This window comes from Entelurus aequoreus, linkage group LG11 (assembly GCF_033978785.1).
Source record: "Entelurus aequoreus isolate RoL-2023_Sb linkage group LG11, RoL_Eaeq_v1.1, whole genome shotgun sequence".
NCBI classification, from domain to species: Eukaryota; Metazoa; Chordata; class Actinopteri; order Syngnathiformes; family Syngnathidae; genus Entelurus; species Entelurus aequoreus.
This window is the reverse complement of record NC_084741.1, coordinates 47,425,076-47,445,006: the sequence shown is the minus strand read 5'-3', so window position 1 is coordinate 47,445,006 and position 19,931 is coordinate 47,425,076. Positions and strand designations below refer to the sequence as shown.

The 19,931-nt window shown below is 42.3% G+C and overlaps 2 protein-coding genes across 2 annotated transcripts in view; both read right to left on the bottom strand.

Annotated features, from left to right (window-relative positions):
- Nucleotides 1-19,931, bottom strand: part of LOC133660183 (adenylate cyclase type 2-like) — an 83,829-nt gene that overhangs the window by 55,688 nt on the left and 8,210 nt on the right. The window contains exon 3 of the mRNA XM_062063419.1: nt 9,226-9,423. Coding sequence (XP_061919403.1) covers nt 9,226-9,423 — 198 coding nt within the window. The remainder of the gene's footprint in view (nt 1-9,225; nt 9,424-19,931) is intronic.
- On the bottom strand, nt 12,986-16,186 carry LOC133660182 (uncharacterized). Its single transcript, XM_062063418.1, has one exon. The coding sequence runs from the start codon at nt 16,169-16,171 to the stop codon at nt 12,986-12,988; it is 3,186 nt and encodes a 1,061-aa protein (XP_061919402.1). The 5' UTR covers nt 16,172-16,186.

The following is a 19,931-nucleotide window of genomic DNA, read 5'->3' as shown; positions in this document are numbered from 1 at the left end:
TTTAGATTATCATATATTGACCGACAGTGGATTCGTTTTAGCATCTTCGATGTATGAAATATATCAAAGTAGCCCCCACATCCTTTTAAGCAGGGCTATTCAAATACATAGTTTTGAGAGCCTCATTTCGAGAGAGCGAAGAACCGGGGGGCCGGACCTCTTTATTTACTAGTATTCTTATTTTGTGAATTCTGAGGACCAGCGTCTTCTGCAAAGGACATTAGATTTTTGTATATTTATTTTATCAGAGGTATGAATTTTGGGGAAACATTTTTTATGAAAGGTGGGAATCTTTGGGAACCTCAGGATTTGATTCCGAGTCTCGGGGTGACGATGCGATTCCAAATCAATTTTCGATTCAACATGATTTCTCGTAATATATTATTTGTAGTGGTGTAATGATTTGTTTTAAAAATGATTCGATGTGATATTTGTGATTGTCGATACGATGATGGATGATCTTAGTTTTTTAGAACGATACGATTTAAATGCTTCAGTGAGTTGAAATCAATTCAGTAACTTTTCAACAACAAAAAAATCAAGCAGTGTGACCGTGAAATGATTACTGCATACTGGGCACTGCAGGTGAAGTTTCCTACATTCTTGTTATTTATTGTAAGAGAATTAGAAAGAGATTAATTATGCATACAAACAAGCAAGATTATTGGCCATTGTATTCACATCTTATTTGACAAAAGATCCGGAACAATTTGACTACAAACCCCAAAACCAGTAAAGTTGGCAACTTGTGTAAATTGAAATAAAAACAAAATACAATGATTTGCAAATCCTTTTAAATCTATATACTCAGTGGCCTAGTGGTTAGAGTGTCCGCCCTGAGATCGGTAGGTTGTGAGTTCAAACCCCGGCCGAGTCATACCAAAGACTATAAAAATGGGACCCATTACCTCCCTGCTTGGCACTCAGCATCAAGGGTTGGAATTGGGGGTCAAATCACCAAAAATGATTCCCGGGTGTGGCCACCGCTGCTGCTCACTGCTCCCCTCACCTCCCAGGGGGTGATCAAGGGTGATGGGTCAAATGCAGAGAATAATTTTGCCACACCTAGTGTGTGTGTGACAATCATTGGTATTTTAACTTTTTTAACTTTAATATTCAATTGAATAGACTGCAAAGATAAGATACTTAAGGTTCAAATTGGAAAACTTAATTTTTTGCAAATATTAGCTTATTTGGAGTTTGATGCCTGCAACATGTTTAAAAAAAAGCTGGCACAAGTGGCAAAAAAGACGGAGAAAGTTGAGGAATGCTCATCAAACACTTATTTGGAACATCCCACAGGTGAACAGGCTAATTGGGAACAGGTGGGTGCCATGATTGGGTATAAAAGCAGCTTCCAAGAAATGCTCAGTCAGTCACAAACAAGGATGGGGCGAGGGTCACCACTTTGTGAACACATGCATGAGCAAATTGTCAAACAGTTTAAGAACAACATTTCTCAACGAGCTATTGCAAGGAACTTAGGGATTTCACCATCTACGGTCCGTAATATCATCAAAAGGTTCAGAGGATCTGGAGAAATCACTGCACGTAAGCGATGATATTACGGACCTTCGATCCCTCAGGCGGTACTGCATCAAAAAGCAACATCAGTGTGTAAAGGATATCACCACATGGGCTCAGGAACCCTTCAGAAAACCACTGTCAGTAACTACAGTTGGTTGCTACATCTGTAAGTGCAAGTTACAACTCTACTATGCAAAGCAAAAGCCATTTATCAACAACACCCAGAAATGCTGCCGACTTCTAAGATGGACTGATGCAAAGTGAAAAAGTGTTCTGTGGTCTGACGAGTCCACATTTCAAATAGTTTTTGGAGACTGTGGACTTTGTGTACTTCCGGACCAAAGAGGAAAAGAAGCATCCGGATTGTTATAGGCGCAAAGTTGAAAAGCCAGCAACTTAAGCTGTACAGCAAGCAAGAATGGGATAGAATTCCACCTGAAAAGCTTCAAAAATTGGTGTTCTCAGTTCCCAAATGTTTACTGAGTGTTGTTAAAAGGAAAGGCCATGTAACACAGTGGTAAAAATGCCCCTGTGCCAACTTTTTTGCAAAGTGTTGCTGTTATTAAATTCTAAGTTAATTGTAAGTCAATTGCGGGAGTATGTTTACAACTATATATATATAGACATATTATTTTGGTTTATTTCATCACAAAAACTAACATCTAATCGACAGCATCCGGGCACAGTCACACTTTCTTGGTAGCAGTTATGGCGCCTGTTGTTTAGTTGGCCATACTCTCTCTATAAACGGCTCTGACATCCATGTGACGTTACTTACACCAAGTGATCAGTCAGTATACATTACTACAAATCCCCATCATCTGTTTATTTTGTTCGTTAAACAAAAACAAACAAAAATAAATTTGACTGATCATCGACGATGGGTAAAATCAAACAAATCGACTATGAAATTATTTGGTCCAAGACAGCTTTAATAGACAGCGCTAGCAGTAACTCAAAAAGTTTGGACATATGTGTAATGTTTTTCTTAGGGGACGAGATGGCTAAAGGATGGGGAAGGAAATGAGGAGAATGCAGACAATTCTCTGTAATGGGTCGAGGCTGGACCACACAGATAAGCCCTTCTCCCTAGTATCAGCAAACAGAGGGGTCTTTGTCAGGAGCGGATAAGCATCCAATTGATTTCAGGTTGGAAAATGGAACCTCCAATTTATACAAACCAAACCTTGGACCGTGCCGATGGGAAAGGCAACACCGAGTTTGGGGTCTCACAGTGATACATATCTTACAATATAGATCATTTCACTGATTGGGTTGGTTATGAACACACATAGCATTGTTATTTTAACGGGGACTATATGATTGTGGTCATTTCAAATTAAAAATGTGTAAAACTACATGAATCATCAGTTTTTTGACAAACCAAATAGATTTGAAAAAACCCCCACATATGTCATGAGAATGCTGCTGTTATAATATATATATATATACCTGTATATAATATATATATATATATATATATATATATATATATATATATATATATATATATATATATATATATATATATATATATATATTGCCAAAAGTATTTGGCCACCCATCCAAATGATGAGAATCAGGTGCCCTAATCCAGAGGTGGGCAGTAACGCGCTACATTTACTCCGCTTCATCCACTTGAGTAATTTTTGAGATAAATTGTACTTCTAAGAGTAGTTTTAATGCAACATACTTTTACTTTTACTTGAGTATATTTACAGAGAAGAAACACTACTTTTACTCCGCTCCATTTATCTACATTCAGCTCGCTACTCGCTACTGATTTTTATCGATCTGTTAATGCACGCTTTGTTTGTTTTGGTTTGTCAGACAGACCTTCAAAGTAGGATCTATCGCATGCCTGCGTTTCACCAATCAAATACAGTCACTGGTGACGTTTGACTCCGTTTCACCAATCAAACAGAGCCAGGCGGTCACATGATTAACTGCACATACATTTTCAGCGGCAAACAACAAGCTTGAGCTTACATGAACTCAACGTCAAATTTGAGGAAGCACATCGCGGTAAGTAACGTTTGTAGATATTTTGGCTGTCACCGTAGGCTGATGTTAGCTTCCCTGCTATGAATCACTGTCAAATGTACACCTCAGCCATCAGGCACATGAAGAATAACTCCTTTGAATTCCTTCTAAGTCAGGGGTCGGCAACCTTTACCACTCAAAGAGCCATTTTGGCAAGTTTCACACATTAAAGAAAGTAATGGGAGCCACAAAAATGTTTTTAAAATTTAAAATGAAAAACACCGCATACAAAGTTTACATGCTTTGTGCTATGTTAACCAGGGGTCTCAGACACACGCACCGGCACGCACTTTAATGTGGGAATTGGATGTTAGTGCAGCCCGCGAGTTTTGGATGAATGTCGCTTGCGTCACACTTGCCAACCCTCTCATTTTTCCCGGGAGACTCCCGAACATCAGAGCGTGATGACACTGCATTTGGCGCCCTCTACAGTCTGCCCAATCAGTGCACCTGCTCGGCCACAAGTGGAATGCAGCTTTAGCTTGCTCACGTAAGAGACAGCAAGGCTACTAACTCAGCAGCCACACATCTTACACTGACGGTACCATTACCCAGAATCCCATGCAGCCCTAACTCTTCCGCTCAACCAACCACGAAGAGGGGGGGGGGGGTTGATGTGTGGGGGGATTTGGTGGTAGCGGGGTGTATAATGTAGACCGGAAGAGTTAGGACTGCATGGGATTCTGGGTAATGGTTGTGTTGTGTTTATGTTGTGTTACAGTGGGATGTTCTCCAGAAATGTGTTTTTCATTCTTTTTTGGTGTGGGTTCACAGTGTGGCGCATATTTGTAACGTAACAATGTTGAAGTTGTTTGATACGGCTACCGTCAGTGTAAGCTGTGTGGCTGATGAGTAACTATGCTTTGCTGTCTCCTGTGTGAGCAAGTGATAACAACATACAACATGTGGCTGGCCTGGCATGCTGTAAGTAAATGCTATAGAGGACAATTACTGCAGTGCAATTAGGGCATGCCCTTTATATAGTAATTAGAGTGTTAATAGGATTATTTGTCCCTGGGAGTAGTCTATGAGAGACACTGACATCTATAGGTCTCCTGGGAAAATCGAGGGGGTCGGCATGCATGTAGCTGAGCCGCATCAGAGTGGTCAAGGAGCCGCATGCGGCTCCGGAGCCGCGGGTTGCCGACCCCTGTTCTAAGTCTATAACAAGATCTGAATGCTCAGTTACAGCTCTTGTTATTACCAAATCTGTGTTATATGTGTTTTATGTTGCACGATTGCACCAAGAAAAATTATTAGTTTGTGAACCCGTTCTCAAACAATGGCAATAAAACTATTCTGATTCTGATTCTGATTAACGCACTGCAGCCTCATAGACAGACAGACAGAGACACACTCACACGCACAGTCGCACACACACTCAGTGTGTTCTCAGGTGCAGCCCACACCTATCAGTTTATGGTTTGCTTAAAGGCTAACTTGTTATTTTCTTTTGCAATCTCTGCCTACTGAGCCTATGGTGCTGTTAGGTTATTGTGGCTCAATTTGCCTTAATTTTTTTAATGTGAATGTATTATTATTTAATATATATTATTGTTTTAGTTGCTTAAGAGATATTCCTGGCTCTGAATTTGCTCATTGCTATTTTTATGTTTTTGTGCATTATTTGTTGCCCTCATCAATAAACGAACAGGTTACTCATCAGTTACTCAGTACTTGAGTAGTTTTTTCACAACATACTTTTTACTTTTACTCAAGTAAATATTTGGGTGACTACTCCTTACTTTTACTGGAGTAATAAATCTCTAAAGTAACAGTACTCTTACTTGAGTACAATTTCTGGCTACTCTACCCACCTCTGCCCTAATCCCTTGGCACGGTGTATAAAATCAAGCACTTTGGCATGGAGACTCTTTCTACAAACATTTGTGAAAGAATGGGCCGCTCTCAGTGATTTCCAGTGTGGAACTGTTATAGGATGCCACCTGTGCAACAAATCCAGTCGTGAAATTTCCTAGCTCCTAAATATTCCAAAGTCAACTTTATTATAAGAAAAGTGAAGAGTTTAGGAACAACAGAAAGTCAGCCACCAAGTGGTAGGCCATGTAAACTTACCGAGAGGGGTCAGCGAATGCTGAAGCACGTAGTGCAAAGACTTTCTGCAATTTCAGTTGCTACATCACTCCAAACTTCATGTGATCTTCCAATTAGCCCACGTACAGTACACAGAGAGCTTCATGGAAATGGGTTCCATGGCCGAGCAGCTGCATGTAAGCCATACATCACCAAGTCCAATGCAAAGTGTCGGATGCAGTGGTGTAAAGCATGTCACCACTGGACTCTAGAGCAGTGGAGACGCCTTCTCTGGACTGAGGAGTCACGCTTTTCCATCTAGCAATCTGATGGACGAGTCTGGGTTTGGAGGTTGCCAGGAGAACGCTACATTTCGGACTGCATTGTGCCGAGTGTGAAATTTGGTGGAGGAGGAATTATGGTGTGGGGTAGTTTTTCAGGAGTTGGCCTTGGCGAAGTCCCAGAGAAGGGTCAATTGACACTTTTACCTAGAAAACACACAAGAGGGTCATTTGACCCCTAGTCCCCCCTGTGGACACTCCTTTTGTTATGAAAATGTGGCTGTTAGTGGCACACGGCAGGGGGCCACTTGAGCCTGTGTGGGGGAGGGGACCTTACAGCTCAAGCTTTAGTTCTGAGGTAGGTTGTGTGTGTTTTTGCAAGGATCAACAGAATGAAGGGATCAACACTCTGACATTTATTGTTAAAAAAAATACAAAACAAAACATATTTACAAAGAATGAAAAAGCAACTGTTTTCCCAGTTTTGGTGTGGAGGGTTGTTGCAGAAGCAATTGTTATTTTTGTGTGCCAAAAATAGTTAAAAAAAAAAAATTTACAAAGAAAAAAGCATATTTACAAAGAATGAAAAACCATGTCCATGTAAACGTGACTGACATACATTTGAGCAGTCACTCACAATCCTGGCACTGCCATTGCTCCTTTCGGCATTTCCCACATGTATAATTTTTCTGTCTACCTAGACAAACTGCCCCTAACAGCCTCATTACCATAACAAAATGAGTGATTAGTGTATTCGGGAAAAGCGTCGGGCCAAATGACCCCTCTCTGGGTCTTCTAGGTAGACATAAAAATGCTGGGACTTCTAGTGTTAATTCAAGTGAAAGGAACTTTCAATGCTCCAGGATACCGAAACATTTTGGACAATTCCATGGGATGGCACTTCAAGTTCATATGTGAGTAAAGGCAGGTGACCAAATACTTTTGGCATAATAGTGTATATGCTGTTGTAGTGCATTCTTTTTAATGTACAAGGTTTTCAACTGAACCACAAATAATCTCTGTAAAAAAGTAACATATGCATTCAAGGAGCTCAGTGGGAAGTGTAGGGACATCAAGCCGGGAGTGTGAGTCAACAATTCTATCTCTCCAGATAAATGTTAATTAACGTGGTTAAGATGCTGCAGTCACAGTGCGCGGATGGTATAATGGCCTGACATTTTCAGTGAGTGGAAGAACGAGATGAATAGAATGACGTGTGCATCAATGCACCTCGAGATGCTGCTTTGTGACAAATGAGTCCACATTAGACTTTAGTGCTGTATTGCTAGGTACCAGTGAATGAGGCGAATGAGTGTTATTTGTATAAGCTAACCATTTAATGGGCTCTGCAAGTTCCATTGAAAGTAGATATATTTGAAGGCAGGGGTATAATCTTGCCACGTTCAATTGCAATGTTGCCACATAATACAATACCAGAATAGTCCATAAATGAACTGTCATCAAAGCACAACAATGACTAGAGTTCCCGACTGAACAAGAAACATAATTACAAAAAAACAGTAAATTAAGTGAAGGGTTATAACAATTTTTGCAAAGCTGATTTAATGCAGGTTATTCTGTAAGGTTATTAAGCACATTTTCTTTACTGTTTAGAGAAATGTATATTGAATAATGATGTATTCGCTAAGCTTATTTTCCAATGCTTAATCGTTGCATTTAGTCTTACCAATCATGTCTTGCCAAATCAATGATTTTTATTTTATTTTTTTCCGCAGAAACATAGCATTGATATTAGGGCCGCAGTTCTGAATTATTAGTTAGTTTTTTTCATTAATCGGCATTGAGGCTATAACGCGTGGTTATAGCCTCAATGCATATTCCAGGGTAAACAGTGGAAATAAATATTTTTCGACTTCCCATCACCTTCATTCTTTTTTCTAATGAATTCACATCATCAACATTTAAGTTGTGCTTTTAACATGTGTGCGATTGTAAAAAATTAATCAAACTCTCCGTTGTTCACCGCCACACAAATCACATTACCCACACACCACTGCTCTCATGTGTTGTCTGGCAGCTGCCGTGTGGAAACTATGTCCTGATATTTAAAGTTCCGTCACTGCATTTGATCCATATGTTATATTTTTTAAATTAATTTCACTAATTAAACGATTAATGGAAGCAGCAGAACATAAATCAAAGCTTTTTTTCTATTTGAATTAATACATTTAATAAATGAAATGTTGCAGATATAATTAATATACAGTAGGGGGTGACAATGCACTTAGCTTACGAGATGGAACAATATATATTTTTTAACATTACTCTAAAGCAGGGGTGGACCGGGTCAAAAAGTGTGTGTGGGGACCTTAGGAATAATTATTTAAAAATGTGTAAAATGGCTGACACAAATGTTGTGTTTATTAATAATTTGTATTATGTATTATTTCAGCTTTGTAACATCACATTATGCCTTTGGCTCTTTTTTCCATATTTTCTGGATTGTTTTGTTTAATTTTTTTTCCTACAATGTGCCACGGTCCACAAAAGAGTCAAGCCACAACTGGTCCCTGGGCCACACGAGGGAAGGTAATTAATGTTTTAAGAACCTTCAAATATCTGGCGTATGCAGTTGAGAGTTGTTTCATGAGATCAGAGTGCGTGAGTTTCAACCATGTGATGCGTGACGTCAACAAGGGTGCGCTCAGAGCAGCCTTACCTGTGTAAGCTTAGCATTGGCTAACATGCGACGAATGGAAGTTAATAACTAATTGCGAGTTAGTAAAGCGATTGAATGTGCCTCGGTGATTGAGTCTCTTTGTCCACAAACAAGGATTGCATGGTTATCACTGCATTGAATTGCTGTGATGTTGCCTCTTCCTATATGATATCAAGTTAATTTCAAAAGTGGCGTGCCACATTACTTCAATCGTATTGGTAACGGCGTTGTAATGTACGTACAAGTATTTGGATTATTCGTTGGTTAGAAAAATTAAGTTATAATGTAACAAAGTCATTCCAAACTCTGATTTTTAATGCAATTGTTAAACCAATGTTGGTTCGACAAGCTAGTCAATCATAGTCTTTAATGCTGGAACACCTATTATTAACATTTAAGTCTTTCATACAAATGTTTACTGAGGTAGTAAAGCAAATTATCACTTTCTCAAATCTCCGCAACTCTTTTCTTCTGGCAACCAAGAATTCTCCCTGCAGGGCATTCAAACGGAATTCAAGTTTAAGGCACTTCCATATTGGCCTCGTTTTCAAACCCGCAAGGTATGTTTAGTTATTTATACTGTCTATGAATAAATGACAGAGTGCTCCACATACTTTTGCACACAAAAAAATAAACTGACCACAAAATTCTTGGTCTTACCTGGTCCCACGGACAGACAATCCCACCGGAAAACATAAAAAGGTAACCCATGGCAACCAAGCAGGCCCAGATAACAAGGGAGAAAACTTGAAGGAGCTTCTTGAAAATGGATTCAATGCAGACCAAAACAAACACAGCCAGGAAGATCGCCAGCGCCGTGGGCACCGTGATTACAAAGGCCATGTGGTCCTCAACGTTCTGGAACAAGAAAGACAAGGATTCAAAAATAAAACCTTTTCTTATTATGCATTGGGGCAGTTCAGCAGCAGATTCAAAATAACAGCTCAACAACAATTCATTTGCTTTTACTTAAAGTGACCATCAACATGCATGTAGGACAAGCACTGAAACTGAAACCCTAACTTGCAGTTTAAGTAAACTTATTAAAAAAAAGAAAAAAACAGTAATGCATTAAAAAGTCAACTCAAATATGCTATTTGTCTAGGTTATTATTTTTCTGTTTTTGTTAGTTTAAATTTCTGAGTTTATTTTGACTGTGAATGGGTGGTGTCAGGGTAATTTCTGACATTAAATATAAATTGTATGTAAAACACTTTGTATTACATCTTCTATGGATGAAAAAAGCTAAAAAAATCAACTTTGTTTGACAGATTGATTGTAGGGATCAAAAGATTGGCTTGTTTTTTTGTTTGTTTTGTTTTTTAGAATGTAGGAAGTTACACGTTTTTATAAAGGAAATAATCAGTGACAGTGGTTGTATGGTCTTTTTAAGTTTCCTTATTTGTTAGTTTTTTTTCCTGTCAGCGCTCTTATTTTAGTTCCACTTCCTGCTTGTCTCCCTGAGCACTATTTCCCCACCTGCTGCTGATTGGCAGCCTGGCCGCACCTGTTGTCAATCAGCTGGCTGCTATTCATGCCTGCCTCACCCTCCAGTCAAGGCTCAATGATTGGTTTCCTGTTTTCCTATTTCCTTTTTGACATTAAAGTCATGTTTACCTGCGCTACGCCTGCCTTCGCTGCATCTTGGGGTACAAGACCGACAGAACCTGACAGAATCATCGAGCCAAGAACGAACCCTGCAGAAATTTGCTGGGCTATCTGGAGGCAACAAATGGCTGCTCGGGAGAAAGCCGCAGAAGAGAAGTGTACCCGCTTGGTCTCCTTGATGGACAAGCTCTATGGCTTGAGTGCTGCACGGTGTGGTTCTTCGGCTCTCTTCCACCCGTCCCTGTCGTCTGTTCCAGGGAGGCGGCCAAAGTCGGCAGGACCCGAGACCCCCCAGGTCCTTCCCCGCTCCCTCAGCCTTTCATGGGATGTCTGGAATCCGTCCCTTGAGGGGGGGGGGCTCAGGTCAACTGTGTGACAGGGGAAGCACAGCTCTCACCTCTTCAATGTGAGGCCATCACAGACGCCAGCTGTGGACACGCCAACAGCCCATCTGCCTGCTGCTCCAGCTCTGGAAACACCATCCTCGTGTCCAGCGGGCCGTCCAGCGGGCCGTCCCACGGCGCTGCCATCTTCGTCTCTGGCGAGCCGTCCCATGGCGCCATCATCCTTGTCTTCGGCGAGCCATCTCATGGCACCGTCATCCTCGTCTCTAGCGGGCCGTCCCATGGCGCCGTCATCTTCGTCTCCAGCGGGCCGTCATCTTCATCTCTGGCGGGCCGTCATATTCATCTCCGGCGGGCCGTCCGTCGGCGCCGTTATCTTGGTCTCCGGCGGGCTGTTCCACAGCGCCGTCATGTTCGTCTACGGCGGGCCGTCCCACGGCGCCGTCATCTTCCTCTCCGGCGGGCCGTCCCACGGCCCCGTCTTCTTAGTCCGCCATGCTCGTTGCCTGACTTCCAATTCATGCTTTATTTGTAGGAAATATTCTAAAATATTAATCATGATTTCATATGGGTTGTGTTTTCATTGTAAATATTCCAAAAGGTGATAACCTATCCTCATACTTTTACAGTGAGATCATTATTTAGAATTTTCACTTAGCTAAGAAACTTTATGGCACAATAAAAACTACACAGGCGACATATAACCTCCATGCAAATCAACTTTACTGGAAAATGTTACACACAAGAGCATTTTAACAATATAGGAAAAATATTGCCTACATAATACATTATCATCCGGGGAGAGCTCAAAGTAAAGCCGCTGCTCCTCCACATGGAGAGGAGCCAGTTAAAGTGGTTCGGGCATCTGGTCAGGATGCCACCCGAACGCCTCCCTAGGGAGGTGTTTAGGGCACGTCCGACCGGTAGGAGGCCACGGGGAAGACCCAGGACACGTTGGGAAGACTATGTCTCCCGGCTGGCCTGGGAACGCCTCGGGATCCCCCGGGAAGAGCTGGACGAAGTGGCTGGGGAGAGGGAAGTCTGGGTTTCCCTGCTTAGGCTGCTGCCCCCGCGACCCGACCTCGGATAAGCGGAAGAAGATGGATGGATGGATGGATGGATAATACATTATATGTTATTTATAAAATACAAATATAAATACAATAAAAAATAGCACAAAAGATAAATGTGAATTTAAAATTGGACTACCATACCTGGTGTGTACACCTAAACTTGGCTACTTAAATCCATAACAAAGCAATGACCCAGAAAAGTGCATCGATGTTGCTTCCTTTCCCTTGACCTTGGTGTTTTTTTTTAGTCAGTGTAGCTCCAGTCGAGTCAGGTAGCACGCATAAGAAAGTAGCGTTTTGCAATTTGCATTTTAATGAACTGCTCTCAAATGCTTATCGGTTCTCGACATTCGCTTGAAGGAGCCGTTCCAAAGACTCTACTCGTTCATGAACTTCACATCTCTGATTGATATTCAATTTATGTTATGTTCTGCACATTTTTGAAGACTTAACCTTCAATTTGAGGGAACAAGTGCACTATTTTGGGGATGGTAATATGTACCTCCTAACACTGTTAGTGCACTTGATGGCATTTGAGTGAGCAGAGGTGGAGTAGGAGGTAATTGCCCATTTGCGACCAAATCTGACATTGAGTATATATGGAACAGACAAGGCCCACAGGTAAAAGTCAAACCATATTATTTACATATGTGTGCATACATGTGTATATATGAATATATGTATATATGTACATATATACATATGTACAGTATATATGTCCTTTCAAGCATTTATTGTTTTTCTTATTTACAGCTGGTTTGTAGTTTGGATAGATGTGTCTGTGCCTACATCGCTTGACCTATTCCCATAACACAAAATGACAGGGAACATACACTCCATCCACTTACACTGAAGTCACATCATCAGATATCTGATTCATATCCAAAATATGATAAAGGCCTGATGTGATAATGTATTGACTTTGATGGCTGATTTTCATGCAGAATGTTATGAAACGATTATTTGTGAGAGTTGGCCATCAGTCCAAGGTATAAACAGCTTAGAACAGGTTGAGCAGTAAAAAAAATAATAGATCATTGGATACAAAGCATGCAAGGTACAGGAGAGGTAGGATGATGCTGAGGCATAGGGTACATTTACAAGACAATTATGTTGTAAAATGGAGAGTTTTTAAACAGTTTAAAACACACCGCATTCGCAAAGAGCTCCCTAAAAAACACCTGAAGACACTATAATGTGCATACTGTTTATTCCAGGAAAATTTTTGTACCATACATTCATTCATTTTTCAAAATTAAACCAAACATGTGAATACACGTACTATAATACACCTCATGGTGCAACCTGGACACATCATCAGTGATTCTCCCGGGGTCATAGGGTGTTTCGGGTCTTAATCAAACACCCTCACCCGGGCGACCCAGCCGAGGGTGATCAGTCCCTCGACTTGTGTCCAGGTAGCGCACTACGCCACGCGTCCCCCCTCCTCAACCAGAGCCAACGTGAAGCCTTTTCAGACGCTTCCAAAATGTTTTTTATGGCTCTTCTCCTGTGCAGTCCACAAATCCCAAGGAGCCCCAGGACCCGGTGTAAGGACTTGCCTGCAAAACCCCTGCAGCCCACCTCAATAGGCTCGCAGCGGGCCTTCCACCCGTTCCTCCGGCAGTCAGCCACAAGATCTGCGTACTTCGCTCTCTTCCTTTCCTGAGCTTCCTCCATTCTGTCCTCCCAGGGGACAGTTAGCTCAAGGAGTACCACCTGCTTGCTGGTTCCAGACATCAAGACCATGTCTGGCCGGAGTGTTGTAGTTGCGATGATGTCTGGGAATCGCAACTGCCTTCCCAGGTCAACCAAGAGCTGCCAGTCCCTTGCTGTTGTTAGCATGCCCCCCTGGGTCTTCTTGGAGGGTTGAGGTTTCTCTCCTGCTCGGACAAAGGCAATTGTGCTCTTGGTTGGGTGTTGCCGCTTACTGGTGTTGATGCCCATGCAGATGGTGTCTGCTATTGCCCGCAGGACCTGGTCGTGGCGCCACCGATACCTGCCATCTCCCAATGCCTTTGAGCAACAGCTGAGGATGTGTTCTAATGATCCTCTTTTCTGACAGAGCTGGCACACAGGTGCGTCTATCAGGCCCCAGGTGAACAGGTTAGCAGGGCTTGGGAGGACATCATAAACTGACTGGACCAAGAACTTAAACTGGTGTGGCTCCGCTTTCCAGAGTTCGGTCCAGGTGATCTTGCGACCAGCTATGTGCTCCCACTTGGTCCAGGCCCCCTGCTTGCTCATTCCCACCACTCTGCTGAAGCGAGCCTCCTCCACCTCGGCGCGAACCTCCTCCTGGACAAGCTTTCGTCTTTCCTTTCCTCTGGCTCTGCTGTAGTTTGGTTTGGTGTTGCTACCCAGCCCAGCCCGACCAGTGGCTATGGTTCCCACCAGGGTGCTGTGCCGCAGCCTCGCCTCTGCCCGCTCCACTGCATCCTGGGCACGCCACTTCCTTCCTGTTCTGACCTCCACACCTGCTGACGATACTTTCCCATCAGCAGAATCTCTGTAGAGCAGGACTTCTCTGGCCCGGGAAACCTTGAACTCCTCTGCCAGACTACTGAAAGGAAGCTGCAGCTTGGTGTTGTGCCCAAACAAAGCAAAGCTGCTTAGGCTCCGTGGCAGACCCAGCCACCTGCGCAGGGACGAGCTGATCTTCCTCTCAAATCCCTCCACGATGGTCATTGGGAATTCGTACATTAGCAGCGGCCAGAGGAGACGAGGCAGGATGCCATGCTGATATATCCAGGCCTTGAACTTCCCAGGAAGTCCTGACTTGTCCACAGCTGAGAGCCACATGTTGAGGTTATCGCTGGTAGCTTGACGTGCAGCGGTATCCTTCAGATCACCAGTGAAGAGCTTGCCCAGGCTCTTCACTGGCTTTTCTAACACAGATGGAATTTGGGTGTCTGCCAGACTGAAGCGAAAGCGGTCGGTTACCTTTCCTTTTCTTAAGACCAAGGACCTGGACTTAGAGGGCTTGAAACTCATTCTTGCCCAACTAATGAGTCGATCAAGGCCTTGAAGGAGCCATCTGCAACCACACACTGATGTTGTGGTTACCGTGAGATCATCCATGAATGCTCTAATCGGAGGTTGCCGGGTGCCGGATTTGGACAAAGGGCCTCTGCACTCTACTTCCGCAGACTTCACAAGCATATTCATGGCCAGTGCAAACAGGGACACAGAGATTGTACAGCCTGTGATGATACCTTTCTCTAGACGATGCCAATCTGATGTCGAAGTGCCAGAGGACACCCTCAGACTAAAGTTGTTGTAATAGTCGAGGATGAGATTGCAAATCTTCTCTGGAACGTGGTATCTGCTCAGAGACAACTCCACCAACTTGTGTGGAATTGATCCATAAGCATTGGCGAGGTCCAGCCACAGTACTGTCAAATCGCCTCTGTTCTCTCGTGCCTCACGGATCAGCTGTGTTACCACACCAGTGTGTTCGATGCACCCTGGAACTCCTGGGACTCCTCCCTTCTGCACCGAGGTGTCAATATAGGTGTTCTTCAGGAGAAATCCCATGAGGCGATTGGAAACGATTTTGAAGAAGGTCTTGCACTCAACACTGAGGAGGGAGATTGTCCTAAACTGCTCGATGTTCCTTGCATTTTCCTCCTTGGGAATCCATACTCCCTCTGCGTACGTCCACTGCTGAGGTACTTTCCCTCTTTTCCAGATCACCCGGAAGATCTTCCAAAGACGCTCCAACAGGCGGGGACACTGTTTGAAAACCTTGTACGGAACTCCACTTGGGCCTGGTGCTGATGCTGTTCTGGCAGATTTGATTGCCTCTTTAACTTCCTTCAGGGTGGGTTCACTGATGTCGAACAGGATGCAGGGTTCTGGTGGGCATATGAGGGCTGCACAGTGGCCGAGGTCTTGCTCTCTCATGCCGTCGCTGTAGGTGTTCTTGATGTGGAGGTTGATTTCCTCCTCGGGACATGAGAGTTGACCACTGCGTTTCTCTCCCAGCAGCTTCTTTGTGAATCCAAATGGATTTGCAATGAAGGCACTGCGCTTGCGGGCCCTTTCCTTGCCTCTCTTCCTGTGCCACTCGGCACGTCGCAGGGTGAGTAGCCTATCCCTTACCACACCCCTCAGTTCTGCCAAGGCTGCCTTCTCATTCTCGCTTGCCTTCCTGTACTGGCTCCTGAGTACTCTCAGTTCTTGTCTGAGTTGGGAAATCTTGGTTTCCCGCCGGTTTGGAATTGGTGCTGCACTGGTAGTCTTGGTGGCACGTTGTTCCTTTATGCCAAACCTGTCTGATGCAATGCCAATTATGAATGTGCTCATTGTCTTGAGCCTCTGGTCCACATTACCCTTGGCTGTTGCTTCCAGGGCTGTATTAACATCTTCATCAAACTGTTTCCACTCTGACTCCTTGTTGGCAGCGGGCCACAATATCCGACGATGCTCTGACGGTCTGCTTTGGGGTTGCGCCGGTGGTGCTTGGAGGTTCTGGGCACTGTGGGGAGTGTCCGGGCCTAGATCCTCCTCCGTCTCATCAGGTGCCGTACAGGGTACTGGCACTGTGCGTTGCGCCACGGGTTTCCTTAGGCAGCCCATCTTGGTCTGGTGTATCTTTAGACCCGTCGGGTTTTTGCAGACCTTGCCACATTTGCAGACTGCACTCGACTGCACAAATATATATATAAATATATATATATATATATATATATATATATATATATATATATATATATATATATATATATATATATATATAAATATATATAGCGTACAAAACAAGTGTTGATCTGTAAAGACTTGTTTCATATCCTTTCACATCTTTTACAACTTTTAATAAATGAATTATATGTAATGGGAGTTTCATATGTCGTGCTGATTTCCAACTTATTTAGCAGTTCAGTACTTTGCTCAAGGACACCTCAATGTAGAATTAGTTGCACATTTAAGAAATAAGTCATTTAGGTTTTCGTTTACTTTGCACAATGAAAAATGGCTTATTTCTTTATTATGAAATAATAATCTTATCTTTTTACATGTTTGTTTGGCAGTGTTTATATTGTACATGTGCTGTGCATATGTATTGTATAAGTCAGCAATCAATATGGAATTTTTACATTCCTCCTTTTTAACTGAGTGCACATCAAGTAAGATGAGGAGTTGAAAACACATCCATTATGGATTTGATTCTGCTTCAGACATACACTGAGATCTGGAAGTTCTTATAACAATTTCAGGACTTTCTTTCAAGGTGAACACGACGTCGCTTAGTGATGGGAGAAATATAACTCAGCTTATTCTTGCTTCCTAATGCTCGAGGGACAACACAAATGTTGAAAATTACACATTAATATGTAAGAGTCGCATCGATCAAAGAAACATCCAATCTTGGCTTCTTTCATCTCGGGGGGATGTTGATCCCTACTTTGCATTTTCTAGAAGGAAGGACTTGCAGTTTGCTGATGGGCCTCAGTGTTTCCCAGTGTGCCAGTATCATCCAGCCATGATGACAACGCTGTGTACTGCATTATGTTTAGTCTTTTAGAAAAGTATGGTGCTCTAAAAGTCATACATTTATTAAAGGGGAACTGCACTTTTTTTTCGGAATTTTGTCTATCGTTCACATTCCTTATGAGAGAAAATAACACATTTGTCTTTTTTTTTAATGCATTACAACTCGTAAATAAATGTCCGCTTACACTGGAGCCAATGGAAGCCATTCCGACCATAAAACCCAATAAATAACCATCCAAAAAGCGCCAACAATACTCCATTTAGATTTCGTAACCTGAATATTAACCAAGTATTAGTGATATTGTTATTATAGGCGTTAAAATTTAGGACCTATATTTAGTGGTGCATTGATCAGAGAGAGGCGACTTCCTTATGCTGGCTGTACTGACATCATCAGCTGGTGAGCTGCTTTCTCGCTTCAGAGCTTGTAAAAGTTTATTCTACATCATAAATCAGCCCCCCCCCCCTTTGAATTGATTGGTGCTGGAGCCTATTCCAGCTGCATTCAGGCTGGATAAGTCGCCACCTCATCGCATGGCCAGATAAACAGACAACATTCACATTCACATTCACACACTAGAGACCATTTCATCAACCTATCCCCAGATGCATGTTTTAATAACTATAGAAAAAAACACCACCAAAAGGATTTCTTATCGTCCGCTGTCTGCTCCGTTGTCCACAGTTTGCAGACATTCTCCGTGTATGTTTTTCTCTCGAAAAGTGTTTGTCCATGTTCCAACACATTTATCCCGCACGTTAAGAGCATTAGTGAACTGTTGAAAGCAATCTAAAGCACTAATTTGTGTTGGTAAATAAGAGAAAGATTACCATCACTCATCTACGTCATGTAAATTTTGCCTCTTTCCAAGTCAGCATTGCAAATTAAAATCTGTTCTTAATTACCCTACATGGATGAATAAATGTAAAATAAATAAATACCTGTCAAAGAAGAAATACATGTTTATATACTGCATAACCCAGCAAGCGTAGTGGTGCGCAGTAGACTTGAACAGGAAGTAGGTTTAAGCTACTTGGGAAGAACACAGAACAAGAATTGTGATGAATATCTTGAACCCTTTTTTTTTTTTTTTTACAGAGACAAAGATTATTTATGTATTTAATATTTGTTTACTTACTATGGTATATTATTTGTTTATTATTTATTTGTTTACTGCTATGTTACAGAGGACAAGGAAATAGGATAAAATTGCTATGGTATGATAATGGGTAGGATTAAATAATCTCAGCTTCTTCCTACTCCTTTTCGGACGTGCTGTAATGAAACAACTGGAAATATGTGATGCATTACAGTGTATTGTATGCATGTTCAAAATGAACTGAACTGAACTGAACATAAGAGTTGGTCAGTTGTTACACATTGCTGTTTCCGCTTCGTCTACACACGAAACAAACATAGGGTTTGATTAGACAGTTGACGTGCACATTTGAGTGTCGCTCAGAGACAATTTTGATTGGCGAAAATGCATATTGGCCAAAACATGCAGGGAAATTTGCACGATCCACACATTGTGAAATCCTGGAGAGACTGTTATTTGGTGTATATTGGTGTATAGACTGTTATTTGGTGTAACATAAACAGATTGAGGTAATGTATGTCTATAGCATGGTATGAATAGAACATATAGTATAATATAGTAAGTTCCTTTATAAAGATTGTATGGAAATGGCTCTTTTGTCACGGCGTGGCTTGGTATTGTTGGTGTAACCCCAGGATAAAGAGACAGGAATAGCGACGTGCAGATAAAAGTCATTTTAAACAAGAAAAATATAGAACAAGAAAAAAAACCACTAACAGAAAGTACACGCAGCAAATACAAATAACAAACCAGCACCAGCGGGTAAACGACGTTGGAAGATAAACTCTCCTGATTGGAAATTATAGGGACAGGTGAGTCTCCTATTTAATGACAAGGAACAGGTGAAGAAACAGGTGCCTGACATGCCAACAGAGGAAGCATAACTAAGAGAGAAGAGCGCTAACAGGAAAATATACAAAGTATAGCAAAGTACAACACAAGTCCAACACAATCATGACGGATGGTGACTTCTTTGACCTGGAAATTGATTTTGTTGTTGTTTTTATTGTTCCTCGCATTAATTAGCCCATGATTTGTACAGATTAGAAATTGACCTGATTCATCGGACTGTGTTTAATCTGGGGGCACCCCTCTCTGTACGCACTTCACGCGCTATTAGTACAGCAGTGCGATCTGTGGGGGGCCCTGATTTGCGTGGAGAAATGCATGTAAAATGTCAATTCAGTTAAACTTGGCGCTTTATATGACATTTTTCCTACAAACATATTTCTATCGCTTCCTGCTTTGTCACTGATTAGATTACAATAGAAAATATCCCAACATAGTCCCATTGACTCCTTCTGAGTGCCTGTCTTAAATGGAAAACAAATTGAATTAGGAAAGTTTGTTTTAATGATGTTCAAATGTTTTTTTGGAGGGGCGTGGCCCTGCGGCGAAGCGGAATGTGTCAGGACCGGCTTCGAGATCAGCGACAGGTGAGTAGATGGCCCACCTGGGCGCGTTTATCTAATCACCTGTCGCTCTGTTAAAGGCAGCAGCTGGGAAGGAGAGAGGGTTGTTGATGGTGGCTGGAGTTGGAGCACGAGAGCGAACGAGGGCGAGAGCAGGATTCGCACAGACTAAAAGACAAATTGCTGAAAAGCACTCAAGACTTTATTGAAAAATAAAAACTGTGTCTGAAAGCCCTGAAAAGGAGCTGTGATGTCTGTGTTTGGTGGCCCGACGAACCCGGAAGTAAGCGACTTCCACAGTTTTATTTTGCACATAATTATTTGACAGTTTCA

Bases quoted from the DNA above. Each gene is read 5' to 3' on its own strand.
- LOC133660182 (XM_062063418.1), bottom strand. From the start codon at position 16,171: ATGGGCTGCCTAAGGAAACCCGTGGCGCAACGCACAGTGCCAGTACCC.